The sequence below is a fragment of the Fusarium oxysporum genome, chromosome 3, assembly GCF_000149955.1.
Source record: "Fusarium oxysporum f. sp. lycopersici 4287 chromosome 3, whole genome shotgun sequence".
In the NCBI taxonomy this organism is placed as follows: Eukaryota; Fungi; Ascomycota; class Sordariomycetes; order Hypocreales; family Nectriaceae; genus Fusarium; species Fusarium oxysporum.
The window spans coordinates 3,193,516-3,207,041 of record NC_030988.1 but is presented as its reverse complement, the minus strand read 5'-3'; the positions used below and the strand labels follow the sequence as shown (position 1 = coordinate 3,207,041).

Below are 13,526 nucleotides of genomic sequence, written 5' to 3'. Positions count from 1 at the left end.
GGCTGAAAGCGGGGTGACGGGATCGCGGGGTGACGAGATCCCGGTCCCGTGACTTAAAGACTACGTGGCTGGAACGCCGGAGGTTACCCTCCGGTTTTGATGTCAATCCTCGTTTCCTGTTGCTGTTTGTCTCGCAGATGGGCGTTTATTGACTGGGAGGACAAGTCCGTCGATTAATAGCTTTCATCCAGTCTGTTCAGACTTTCCATCCGGCGTGATGACCGTACTACTTTCACCCTCATTCGCCTCGAGTGCCAACTGATCATACTTCTTGGCCAGATTCTCCACTGTCTCCATCTGCCAATCCTCTTCCAGCATCACAATTGTCACCGGAAACGTCGATCTAACATATTGTGGGACCAGCGGTTGGTCATCCTTCCACGTCGTGTGTCGCCTCAGCGCGTCCATGTCTTCCTTCGTCATGCGGTCCCTTATCAGCCGGCACATGGCGGACGAGACGTATACGTGCTGGCCTTGGTCGTAGAGGCCTTTAACAGCGAGGAGAAGCGTTGCACGTAGGATTTTAAGAGTTTCCATATCATCCGGGGATACTGAGTCCCTATTCATGTTCTCGATGGTCGTATTTGCTAGGATGGAGAGGAAATAGGTCAGGTATGTGTCGCCGTGCTCGAAGCTGTGGCGTAGGTAGTAGAGACGAAGTACAGTTTCGAGGCATCTTAAAGCGTATGCAACAGCTTTAGAATGTTGAGTGTTATTATTAAGTGCTTTAACACCTGTCGATAGGCGTGGCGGCTTCATCCCTTCTTGCACCATTTGAGCGACTTTAAAGAGCAGAACGCAGTACTCCATGCTGCCTATATGTTAACCTCGAGGCTCGCGCAATATAGTCTTATTGCTGTTTTGGAACTTACTGCATTATGAGCTGGCACGGTAGCACTGCCTTGTGCGACTTGATGGGTTCTGGGAGAGCAATGTACCAGTCGTCGAGTACCTTTTGTAAACGATCAAGTTCGCTTGATGGCAAACTCCGCGCTGTTTTTTGGCCCGTAAACATAATACAGGTAATGCCATTTGAAATACGGCGTAGTTCCGTTTGAGCTCGATAGACATATCCAAAGTGCATTGGTACCAGTGTCGAATTGGGCGGGTATCTTAACCAGAGTTCCCCATACCACGAGGGTTCCTCGTCTAGGTCTGGCATAGGCGTCGCTGGAGGTCCTCTGATCAGGGAAGCCCTCATATTGTGGAAGGCCTGCAATCTATCGCCTATTCATCAGCCTTTCCCAGATTGTGTAGAACGTAGAGTAAGAAGACCCACGATTGCCAGCGATACAGGGCCCAAGCAGTAAATACACGGGCAGTCTTCGTTCTCCCTTCCGTTTGCTCCGGTGCAAAAAGCTTCAGGTTCTGCGCCAATTGAACCGACTGAAGCAGATAAGATATGCCGACCTGATCCATCCCATTCATGGTATAGATGGCATGCAACACCATTGCGGCGTGTAGAGTAGTGAGCTTGCACTTACCGCTCTCTAGCGCCCAGAGTCGTTTCGCCTCTGCGAGGAACCTGTAGCCCAGAGTTTCTGGTCTCCAGTACTGGGCACGGTGAGTGGCTTTACGATAACTATGCTGAGTGACGGATTAGCAAATCTACGTGTTATTGCGTTCTCGTGACCTACGCATGCCTCAGCTAGGACAGCGTTGACAAGTAAGGGAGAACAAAATCGAGTATCGCTGTCTCTCATGGCCTGGAGGAAGATGTCTTTCTGAAAACAAGTGTAATTCGCATAGTCATGGAGAAAGTATGCTCGCAAGAGTGCTCGCAGCAACTCATCGTCTGTCTCAACTGATGTCCACCTGGAAATTTGAATGTGCGGTATGTAAGGGTCCATCAGTTCTGCTATGTTATACGGCGTCATGTAGATGGTCTCAGGCTGGCTTGCCCAAGCCTCCGTTTGCTCTGCTGACTGCGGCAGAGCGTGAGACGTAATTTCGAATACTGTGGAGCCGAGATACGGGTTGTCCGGTGATAACAGAGCAGCAGGCATGGAAGTGGAATAAGGGAAATCATAATGAAGTCGTGTCCCTGGTGCCCATGCTGGTTGTAGCGGAAGGTCGCCGTCTTTCACCTGCCGCATGGTTGTGGCAACATCGGCGCCCTCGCGAAGTCTGCGAAGGATGCCCTGGACCTCTCGCTCCGGCAGATACGTCAAGAGGTAGCAGAGTTGTTCATAGATATTGGATTTTTCTCGTATCTCATCGTACTTCCGCTTTAGGTCCCAGTTTGCAGCCTGGTAATGGCATTGGACACCCCTGTTGATGCAACCCCTGCATCTCGGACGTTCGCCACAGCACTGCGTGGGAGAGATGGCGAGTTAGCGGGGCCGAACTTGTCAGATTTCTATCTAGAAGAAACATGAAAATGTGAAACTCTGCACGTGCCTTGACCTTTCGTTTCCGACACGATTCACAGGCGATCTTTGTCAGGTTGGCTCGAGGACGGAGATGGGATAGTAGAGATGGTCCCTGGTCGGAGCCAGAGCTGGTGCTCTCAGAAGTCGAAACTGGAGCTGGTACAAGTCTACGAAATCCGGGGACACTCGAAGGTATTCCGTTGTTGGCGAGAGATTGTAGTGGAGGGGAGGAGGACATTTGAGAGTGCGTAACACCATTGAGAGCAGTAGGGGACTAGGTAAAAATGCAACAATTTTATAGAAGTGAATCAACTCAATACTGTAATAACGAGCAGCGATTCGCCATCTTTATTTGCGTGATTGGCGAATATCATACCCCACATCAACAACACCGACAGCCTCTCAGCGTAATGGAGCGGGGCGGTGTTGCAGGAAGTGACGTCAATATGCGCTCACGCCGCAGCGCTGTCGACCAACAGCAGAGGAAGAGAGCTCAACAATCAAGCCGAGGGGCTTCGACAAGATCCTTATCAAGGATACTCGAGGTAATGGTCCATTCGAGGACCTCGAATACATACAGCTCCCCCTCCTGCTGACGAAACACGTAAATCCAGGTTTATACTGCAATGCGGTCAATTCGCATGCTATAATTAATATGAAAATACCTGTATATATCTGAGCATCTAAATAGATAACATCCTGGCTTTCTGCGATTTTTATTCACTTCTGGATATATTATCCCTTTGAGTGCCACAGCCCTTCAGTAGGTATCTCGACCCACTTTACCCCACGTACAAGAAGGTGACAAAAGCTCCGCCCCAAGCGCAGTTGAAAGGGCTGTCTTCGCCTGTAACTGGGCTACCTCTTTGGCGGTATAGCCATCTAATTCAGCAATTTCAATTGGCTGACAACCCTCTATCGCGGCTTGAGTACAAGTTGGCCTGTAGCGGCTTATTTACTTACTTTGATTGGTTATATATCCCTGTTGTGACGCTCCTGAAGGGCTGTGGCACTCAAAGGGATAACAGGAGAGGCAAGCCGGTCTTGGCTTGCGCATAGAGCCTTGAGGAACGAAAGTTTTGAGGTCGGAGGCAGAGGGGTTTCACGTCTCTAGAGTTAAAGTGGCATTTTCCATTTTATAGCTAGGTAATAGGCTAATTTGGTTTTGGTTTATTTTCCACCTGAGAGTATTGCAGCTGATTATTGTTCATGTTGTTATATTCCTTTTCTAGAATTCTTTTGGTAGGTTGGCGGCTTCGATGTGGCCGGTTTGGCGAGTCTGATGGTGAAGCGACGATTGAATCAAGGGCAGGCGTCGAAAGGTTCACCGAGGCAGGACCCTGCCTAGTAGTGTTTGGCTCGCTAGAGGAAGACGTTGAGGCTGAGGCAGGGAAAGGTTGAGTGACAGTGCTGCAACTGTCAGGCGTAGAGGAAAGGGCTGGGGCCGGCTGCAGCACACGCTGCCTCTTTGTTGGCGTCTGGGCATGGTCAGGATAGTGCCGCTTTAGCGGTGGTGTATCGGGCTGGCCTGAGGATGAAGTTGGAGGACTTGGTGGAAGAGGGCTAGGTGTAGCCAGTGAATAGCAGGCAGCGCGTATATCCTGGAAAGAAGAGGTAGCTGAGGATGCTTGTCGTTTTGGTGGCGCTGAGAGAGGCAAGACCGGTTGAGTTGTGGGGGTGGTGGTCTTGTCGAGAAAAGTCCAGGAATCGGGAACGACAATAAAGACATAGTCTCTTTGGAACCCTGGCGGATGGACCATAACGCGATGATCAAGCAGGCCAGCGACTTTCCCTGTGCAGGTGAATTGGGCGTTAGGCTGGAACTGGGAATCTCGCCTCTCGGTCATTTTCTTGCACAGGATGGCCCAGGGATTCGTGTGAATGGGAAAGATGACGAAGACCTGGAAAGGGTGGAAGCCTCTGAATGGAGGCTTGTCGGGGTTCCCAGGACCAAGATAAGTGGAAAGCTGGATGAAGCCGCAGCACTTCAGTTGGGTGGCGTCCAGACCTGGGAGGAGGTCCTGTCGCAGCAAGGAGTGACCAGGGCCGGTGACAGGGCCAGCGAAGGAAACGATGGGCGGGACACAGGGGAAGCTGTCCATGGAGGCGAAGAGCCTGGGAAGCACGCTTTGGGCATATATCAGACGAGTTCATTCGAGGATGTGCATGGTTTTTTTTTTTTTTGGGGGGGGGGGGGGTGCGTTATGACCTACGGCTGATAGCCTTGATCACGGACGATGAGGGCAGGCATCGTGTAGAGAAGGGTGCAGTCTGCATCCGATTCTAAACCGTCATGCTGCTCAACCTCCCACGCAAATGCGTACGGGTGGACGCGGCCATTCATGAAGAACCACTCTTCGATCCATTCTGAGGCAACAATAGGTTGATTGTAAATCGAGAGATTGAGACTGAAGAAGATGGATGTTGACGAGCCGTCAACGTCGGACCGCAAGGGCGCATATTCCGCAGCCAACAACCACGAGGGGGGAGGCAAGAAGATGCGGGCGAGCGTTTCGGCATTGAGGCCCTTGATGCGATGCTGATCCTGGTGAGCAAATCTAGAGGGGCAGTCTGGTTGGGCGAAGAACATCATAGACATATCGCCGCCAGTTCCCCTTTGGGTGTCGAGCGGCTTTCGAAGGTGGGGCGAAGCATGGGCGACGGGCGAAGAGGAAGACATGATATGTTCCACATAGATTGAATGACTGTTGTGGCTATAAGTGGGGGATTAAACGGCAGCTGTCGCGCGGCACGTCTATATGGTTAACTAACGACTGGGCAGAAGATCCCTCAGTGATTCGGGTAAGGAATGACTCTTCGATTCCGCCAGAAAGAGTGGTAAACCAGGCTGTTCTATATCCTAAAGGATATCCGTTCGATACCGCACTATCTCCGTGTTGAGACGGACATATATATATAGATAGTAAACTAGGCTGTTCTACATCCTAGACGATATCCGTTCGATACCGGACTGTTCCCGTGTTGAGACGGTGAGTGACGCAACGGCTCCCGAGCTCAACGGGGCCGTTATATATAGTAGATGATATCTGTTTACGGGACTGCTCCGTGTTGAGACGGTGAGTGATGTAATGGCTCCCGAGCTCCGTGATCTTGACAGGAGCTATGTATTGCGCGAAACGGTAACACACAGCTCCTGCGGCCATCCTCCCCAAAATCACGGAGGGACGCGGAGGAGAGTATAGTATTGAAATGGCCGCTTTTGACGAAGTTGCAGTGACGAAATGCTTGCGTGGACGGGCCGAGACTGGGACAATGGACGCATAGAGGCAGGGCAATGGGGTTGTAAAGGATTACTAGTGGCTATTTGGGTACTGCAGGAAAATAGGATGTAGAAACGACGACCGCGGCTACGGGGGCAGTCGTCGGTGGGAAGTGGCCCGTATCCAAGGAGCAGCGTTGTCAACAAGCGGGATTGTTCAATTGAAGTAGCGTGGAGTTCCCGACGTTGAGGCAGCAGCAGCAGCATGGTGGAGAATCCTGGCCGTAAGGTGCGCATGTTGGGCGGAGAGGGCGAAGTAGCCACGGCAGGAGCGGGCCTTGATGTGGTAGGAGGTGGTACCGAGGGGAACTATAATACGCGGGACGATAAGCCAAGATCGCCGTCGAGATATGACAGTCTGGCAAAAGCGGATCCCGTGTTTAGACCTATCCAACCCAAACAGTCATCCGTCGAAGAGATCTCTCGAAGGGAGCAAGCGGAAGCCGTTGCGCGGTTACTGCCCAAGAGGCGCCGGCGAGGCGGTCGGCTGCCAAAGAGAAGACCAGACACAAGCGGTGCCTCCAATACAGGAGGTTCGGGACAGTATCCAGTGTTGACCCGCGTACAACATGATGCTGCGGCCGGGTCAGCGGACGCTTCGCTGAGCGGACAGAGTCTGCAGCCAAGGGTGGTGGGTGGTTCATCTCGGGTGGCGGTTGCCGAGCCTGTGCTGTTTCATCGGCACGTTTTGCCCAAGGAGAGTCGACGAGGAGATGAAGATGGAGATGGTATGGCTGCGGTTGTTCAACGAAAGCGCCGAGGGGGAAGACCGGTAACCAGGATAATGCTTCGGACTGAAGATGTTCACCAGCGCCCCACACGGCCTATCCAGCCTAGAGAGAAAGAGGGTATAGCAGGAGATGCGCATTTAGTCGGATGGTCGTCGCCAAGGCTACCACATCAGACTGCTTGTGAAGAAGCAGATCAGCCACGGAGAGACGATGCCACGGATCCGAGGCAGCTCGGGTGGCAGGGAAAGAGGACCGGTCACCCTGGCGGAGACCAGCCTCTGAGAAAACAGATTCGAGCCGGAATGCGGGGACAGAGAAGACGAGATCTTCAAGCTGAAGACCTCGCCAGTGTGTTGACCTTCTTAGAGGAAGAGTTTGCTGTAAAAGAAAGATTGTCCAACGAGCAGACGTGGTGTGCGCCAATACCGCACGAGAGAAAGGTGTCGACCGTGCAAGGCTTCTATAAAGCGTTCCACGATGCGAACGCGTTACCAATATGGACTTGCACGTTGTGCTACCGTAAGCGCACGAAAAGTGAGTTAAGAGAGATAACATGGAACGAATGGGTGTCGAGCTGCGTCGAAAAGGGCTCTCGCTCGCCATTTTCATGTCATAGATGCTTTCCCGTAGGTGAGGCGATCTCGGGCTGTGTGGAGTGTGTACGTGGTTTGAGGCGGGGTGCCCTGTCGCCCGCGGCTCAGCTTCACAGACGTATTGGGTGCGAACACATGTTTCCCGATGAGCTCAAGGACCTCACGCCGGTTGAGGAGAAGCTCATCGCGATGAATTCGTGTTATGGGTTTGTCACCAGGTACAGCATCCCGAGCAGCCAGAAGCAGACCGCAAAGTACCCGAAGCATATCAAGGGCCACATTACGGTGTTTCCGAATAACGTGCAGGAGCTGGCCACGAAAGTGCTTCCTCATCCGCTCGTGCAAGTCATGGAAGAGATCCATGTCTCGTGGCAGGGTGCGGAGAAGCCAGCACCAAGCGACTTGTCAGGCCTATTGTCAGTGAGGCGACGAGTCGTTGAGAGGGCTCTTGTGTGGCTTAGGAAGAACAATCCGCATTACGCCGAGATCGAGATTGATGTGGCTGAGATGGAGAGCTGGGGCGCGCCGCCGCATGGGGTGCCGTCGGCGGTGTATGATTGCATGGAGCGGAACGAGCCAACGGCATGGGAGAAGACACGAACGGCACAAGTCGTTCCCCCCACGGAGCGCGGCATAGATGAGGAGGGTTTGGTGGAGATTGAGGAGATCTTGGCGTCGCTCAACCAAGGACAAGACATTCCGAATGGCGGGATAGAATTGCTGGGGCCGAACGAAGACGAAGGACGCGATCAGGGCGAGAGCGAGTCCGAGAAGTTAGGGAAGCCGATCAACGAAGTCACTTCGTCGGGCATGTTTGCTCTGGATGCAGCGCCGGATGTAGCGGATGTGGAGAAGCTCTTGTTCGCCTGCAACGTCGTGAACGGAGATGCGGCCGGTAACGCCAACACGGGGCCGAGAACAGAGTTGGGATCGGTGGAAAGGCGGCGACGACATGTTGACGCCTGTGAACCATACATTCATGTTTCTCGCGGGGATGATTTCGCCGACTCATTCGATGCCTCGTTCTTCGCGAAGACCTTCCCTACACTGCTACCGTTCGGCGTCGGAGGGCCACGGCTGGTCGAAGAAGCCATCCTAGGCGCGGAAGGAGATGCCGATAAGCACGGGGTAGAAACGGCGGCCCAAGACCTCATTTCATCCCGGAACATGAGTCTGCGAGCGTGGGCCGATGTAGTGTTGCGGCGCCACGGTGGTCGGTTTGCGACGCACCACATATTTGCATTCCTTGTGTTCAACATGAGCGTGCGGTCGAAGAACCGGCGCGTGAGCATGCTAAGCGTGACGAGAAAAAATTTCCGAAAGGCAGAGGGCATTATACAGTCGCTGTCTGCAGAGAGGTTAGCAGCGGCGAGGGTCGACTTGGAGAGCTCAGGCAAAACGACCGATGAGGCTGTGAAGGAGCTTCTGAGAAGCCTCTCCCTGTACGGCTTCCGGTAGCCTATGTCTAGGGAAAGCCGCTTGAGTATGCGGCGGAAGATACAGTCGCTAATCCTCCGCTATGGTGTACCGGTGATATGGTTCACGCTCAACCCGAACGATATTACAAACCCGGTGAAGCTGCGGCTTGCAGCATACCGCACCCGTGAACCTGATGCGGCCGAGGCTTTCTTGAAGAGCCTCGACATGTCGTACAAACGTGTGCGGCTGGCCATTTCGGACCCCATGAGCTCTGCCATCTTTTTCCACCGAGAGATGACGTTATTCTTCGAGCATTATGTAAAAGTGGGAGGGGAGTCAGTATTTGGGCGCATCAGCCATTATTATGGTGCCGTGGAGACCAACGAACGAGGAGCGCTTCACATCCACGGGTTGCTTTGGTTGCATGGGAACTCGCATTTGAGCTCGACGGTTCCCGATACCGAGGGCGAGGACCAAGCCACGTGCCGTGACCGTATCATCCAATACATAGATAGTGCCTTCTCCGAGGTATGGCCCAAGATGAGTTGCTGACAATATAATAGTCGAGCGAGGCCAAACTAATATTGCAATCTAGGACCTGGACCAGGAAGCGTTTTGCGCCGTCCAAGCGGAGCGATCGGTAACATCGGACATCTCGTCCCTGCTGGGCAATAGGGAGCAGTTTTCGGCTGCATTTGATGAGGAAGCCAACTTTTGTGCCGGCGCAACACAGATCCATACTCACAGCCCAACTTGTGTCAAGTATTCCTTGAGCAAGGACAAAAGAGCAAAGAAGCGTGGCCTTTGTCGGTTTCAGGCGCCGTGGAGACTAGTCGAGAAGACTGCTTTTACGGCAGATGGCGTGTTGCATATCCGCAGGAGGCATAGCATGGTAAATCGGTGGAACAAGGCCATCGCCGTGGGGCTCCGCCATAATCACGATATCTCCTTCATAGCGACGCAGCGGAAGACCATGGCCCTCGTCTATTACATCACGAACTATGCGACCAAAGTAGAGGACCCGGTGTGGAAACGCGTGGTTGCCGCAGCAGAACTGCTGCCCCTCGTCTCAGCGGCCGGTGGAACGGAGGATCGTGGGGAGGATCGTGGAAGCAATGCCGCGGGTGACGACGGTGCTGGGAATAGGACGCGACAGTTCTTGATGAGGGTGGCGAACCGCGTGTTCACGGAGCGTTCTTTATCGCAGGTCGAGGTCGTTGCACATCTTGTGGGATACCCGACCGAGTTCAGTAATAGCAACGCCTGGACGTTCCTGAACGTCTCTCTGCTCTACTGGCATGTCTTCCGGCGATGGCGACACCTCCGGCAAGAGAGCGGGACCGAGGTTGCAAACGATTCCGTGGACGAGTCGATAGTTGTGGAAGAAGCAGGTGAAAGGATTAGCTATGCTGAGGCATACCAGCACCGGGGAGACGTTTTGCGAAGCCTATGCCTCTATGACTATGTTTCGCTCGTCAGACTCAAACGAGTCAGTAAAGATGAGATCCCTGCCGCTTGGGGAGAGGTGTCATTCGAGAACGAGTGGGGTCCTGGAAGAGGCTGGTTGCAGGTGCTGAGGCGGCCGGGAAAGCACGCCAGCGTCTGCCTTGATGGCTACCTGAGCAAGGATTTCGATCAGGATGACGAAGAGCCGTGCTATCGAAGGTGGGTCTGCCGCCGCCGACAGAGTGTAAAGGTCGTGTTGAAGAGGCTAACCTCCATGTGCTGGAAGAGCAGCGGTGCAGCACCTTGCGCTATTTGTGCCATGGGAGTCTTTTCTGTGCCGAGAAACGGACGACATCAACAGCATATGGGCGCGGGCACGAGAGGCGCTGCCTCCTAGAATATCATGCCTCGTTGATAATGTGCAACTGCTCCGACGATCGGCTGAAGACGCAAAACGCGACGCCCGGCAATGGGCAGCGTCATCTGGCGACGGTGAACTCACGGCCACACATGCCCACCAGGACAGGGCAGGCGAGGCGAGTGAAGAAGCCACATCGGCGTACCAGTCTGACAGCGTCGGAAATGCAACTCGTCTGATTGATGTTGTGAGGGGTGCAGTTGGTGCGGCCCAGATCACGGCGGGCTCGCCAGAGCTCATGGGAATGATGCAGCAGCTTTGTCACTTTCAGCAATCAGCATTATGCTCGACTGTTGAGCTCCAGGCCACCATAACACCCGAACCGGGGGAAAGACGGGTAAGCATACGAGGGAACCGATTTTCCGGGGTCGTAGTACCACCACAGGGCCAGGTCAAGGCCATCAAGTCGCAGCAGATCTGTGCGTCCAGAGAGAAGGAGAAAATGATCCAGGGTATACAAAGTACCGTCGCGGCCCACGGGACCGATCGCAGCGCAGTGGTGCAGAGTTTGCTCACCGGTTTTGGAGAGGAGGATATCCAAATGACGGCGGCGGATTTGGAAGGGACGGCAGTCCATGCAAGTCCGAGCATGGAAGTCCACTTTGGTGCATCGACGTCTTTCCTCGAGGCGGGAAAGGCTCTGGTAGCGCGGTTTACACTGAATAAGAGGCAGGCGATCGCTTTCCTTATATTATGCCGCCAACTCGACCTGATCCATGGTGGGGAGAAAAGGGAGAAAAGTGATATCAGTCAGCTCTGCCAGTTCGTCGGCGGAGAGGGCGGAACCGGCAAGTCGAGAGTCATTGAGGCGCTAGTCGAGCTCTTTGCATCAAAGGGCATTTCGAACCGCCTGTTGATCACGGCGACGTCAGGGACTGCCGCAGCGCGGATCAACGGCATCACAATTCACTCAGCCTGCGGGTTCTCCAAGGACCAAGCGGTGGGCGCGAACTTGGCCAAAGATCTCGACGGCGTGCGATTGCCGAAACAGGCGGAGCGATTCGTCCATGGACAGTCGCGAATGGACTGGCAGGACAAGGCAATGTTGGTCATCGATGAGGTGAGCATGCTCGGAGCTCGGACGCTGTACGCCGTGAATGAGCAGCTCTGCAGGCTGCGCGGATCGCAGCAGGATTTTGGGGGCATACCCATCGTTCTCTTCTGCGGAGACTTCCATCAGTTTCGTCCTGTACAGGAAAGGTCGATCCTTCTTCCCAGTATGGTCGTCTCATGGGACGAAGACAACTCGTTCAAGGCCGAGCAACGGCACCAGCATGACAAGGCGCACGCGCTGTGGAAGAAGTTCACGACGGTTGTCATGCTGGATGAACAAGTGCGTGCGGCAGGAGATCCGGTTTTGCAGAGACTGCTGAAGCGGATCCGACTGGGTGTGCAGGATCGCACGGATTTAGAACTGCTCAACTCAAGGTGCTACCGGGAGGATAGGCGGATCCCATGGGAGACGGGCATCACCGTGGTGACACCACTGAATAGGAACCGGTGGAACCTAAATATGGAGGCAACCTTGGCGTTCCAGATCCTGCAGCGGTCAATAATGCGAATCTTCATCTCCGAGCACAAATGGAAGGATGGCCTGCCGACGGAGGAAGAAGCCATCATGATGCTAAACCAGGGCGACGATAGCGTGATACCGGTACCAGCCATCTTCATGTTCGTGCCGGGGATTCCTGTCGTTGTGAACCACAACACCCACCAAGGGCTGAAGTTGGTCAACGGTGCCAGCTACACTGCTCTGGAGGTCATCCTCGACGAGACCCACCCGGGCCATCGGATCTCGGCCGACATGATGATCCACTTCGGGCCGCCAGCGGGGATAATCCTAGAGTCAGAGACAACAAAGGATATCCACTTCGCCGGGATGCCGTCCGGCACGGTTCTCTTGACGCCCATGAGCGTTAGAATCCAATGCCAGCGAAAGAGGCCGTGGCAGCGCAACGACGTCAGCCGGAAGGGTTTGCCGTGCGCGGCGGCTTTTGCGTGCACAGACTACAAGGTGCAGGGCAGGACGCTCGAGCGCGTAGCACTGGAGTTGCGCGGGACGAGGACGACGAATGTCGACGGACGCATCGTCCCCTCGCAGTGCGACCCGTACAGCCTGTATGTGCAGCTGTCGCGATGCTCGTCGCTGGATGGCATTATGCTCGTGTCTAAGGTACGGGAGAGAGACTTGGTGGGCAACTGCGTCCCCCCGGAGATGACTGCCGCGCAGGCGAGACTGGAGCAACTGAGCAATAGGACCATTCGGGAGGCTATGCGCTGGTTGGACGACGATTCCTAAGGCTAGGGGGCCTGCGTTCGGCGACGTTGTCGAGACGAAATGGGAGAGGGGAAAGGGCGGGGAAGCGTTACAGGAAGCGTTATAGGATAGGAAAAGCGGGAGGGCTCTTCTGGAAGACACAAACGGTCTCCTCTCCTCGTCACGCGTTCGAGCCAGAGCCAGACGGGTCGAACAGGCACGCACAAAGGAAGAGCTAGACGGACGCAAACCACCAATCACAAAGGCTGTTCAAAGTTTTAAAGGTCGCGGGGCGAAGCTGGCACGCGGCGTTTTAATTAGTTCCCAGCGGTTTTAGTTTTGACCAATGGAAAGCGAGCATTCCGACCCTGAGCGGCGGGTGGGGCATAAGGGCCTTTCGTTCCTCAAGGCACTAACCTACGCCGGTATGCTTCTCTACAGCAGTTCATATGAAGCTCTGATTGGGGATTTTGTGCAGGCCATCCCTGTCAACTAAAGAACATCAAAAGCAGAGCCTCCAGTCAAATACCAGCTATCATCGCGTTTACTATACTTTATTAAGAAACAAAATCTATAACGATAATCTGGGGTTGGTTTTACATATTTACGAGTTTTTAGATGTATCGTACCACTTGTCGCGGGTGACCTGGAGTTCGTCAGTTGCTCAATCTCATGCTAGCGCCCTTTTATTTCCCACCTAAAGGAGTTGGTCGGTTGCGAAACAAGGTGGGGCATAACTGCTAGACCTAATTCCGTCAGCAGTTAGCCAATGGGAGCCCATAGTCTTGTACCTCCCCTCATGCAAGTTTATCCCCGCTCTGAGTCAGCATCTCCGTCTTTCCTATCTAGCCTCTCTCTGATTCTCCCACGCTTTCGATGTTTTGGGCCCCAGTCGTTGAATAGCTGGAGGCCGTAGCCTTGCATATATTTCAATGCCGCAACCCGTCACTAAGAACGTCAAATATGATGGCAAACAGAACTTCCAATTTCTCAGATTCCTCGAACTTGTC

The 13,526-nt window shown here is 53.9% G+C and overlaps 3 protein-coding genes across 3 annotated transcripts; 2 read left to right on the top strand and 1 right to left on the bottom strand.

Annotated features, from left to right (window-relative positions):
- Positions 1-3,405: 3,405 nt before the first annotated feature.
- Positions 3,406-12,783, bottom strand: FOXG_06654 (uncharacterized protein). The gene is made up of 2 exons (XM_018385335.1): positions 4,586-12,783; positions 3,406-4,499 (listed from the first exon to the last, which is right to left on the bottom strand). The coding sequence occupies exons 1-2, from the start codon at positions 5,050-5,052 to the stop codon at positions 3,527-3,529; spliced, it is 1,440 nt and encodes a 479-aa protein (XP_018242637.1). The 5' UTR covers positions 5,053-12,783; the 3' UTR covers positions 3,406-3,526.
- FOXG_06653 (uncharacterized protein) lies at positions 5,858-8,434 on the top strand (the record flags this gene model as incomplete). Its single annotated transcript, XM_018385334.1, has 1 exon — positions 5,858-8,434. The coding sequence occupies one exon, from the start codon at positions 5,858-5,860 to the stop codon at positions 8,432-8,434; it is 2,577 nt and encodes an 858-aa protein (XP_018242639.1).
- Positions 9,369-10,238, top strand: FOXG_06652 (uncharacterized protein; the record flags this gene model as incomplete). Its single annotated transcript, XM_018385333.1, has 1 exon — positions 9,369-10,238. One exon carries the CDS (start codon positions 9,369-9,371, stop codon positions 10,236-10,238), a length of 870 nt encoding a protein of 289 aa, XP_018242638.1.
- Positions 12,784-13,526: the final 743 nt, after the last annotated feature.

Bases quoted from the DNA above. Each gene is read 5' to 3' on its own strand.
- FOXG_06654 (XM_018385335.1), bottom strand. From the start codon at position 5,052: ATGTCTTCCTCTTCGCCCGTCGCCCATGCTTCGCCCCACCTTCGAAAG. The intron at 4,500-4,585 runs GTAGGTCATAAC...ATATGCCCAAAG, and splicing joins CGTGATCAAGGCTATCAGCC to CGTGCTTCCCAGGCTCTTCG.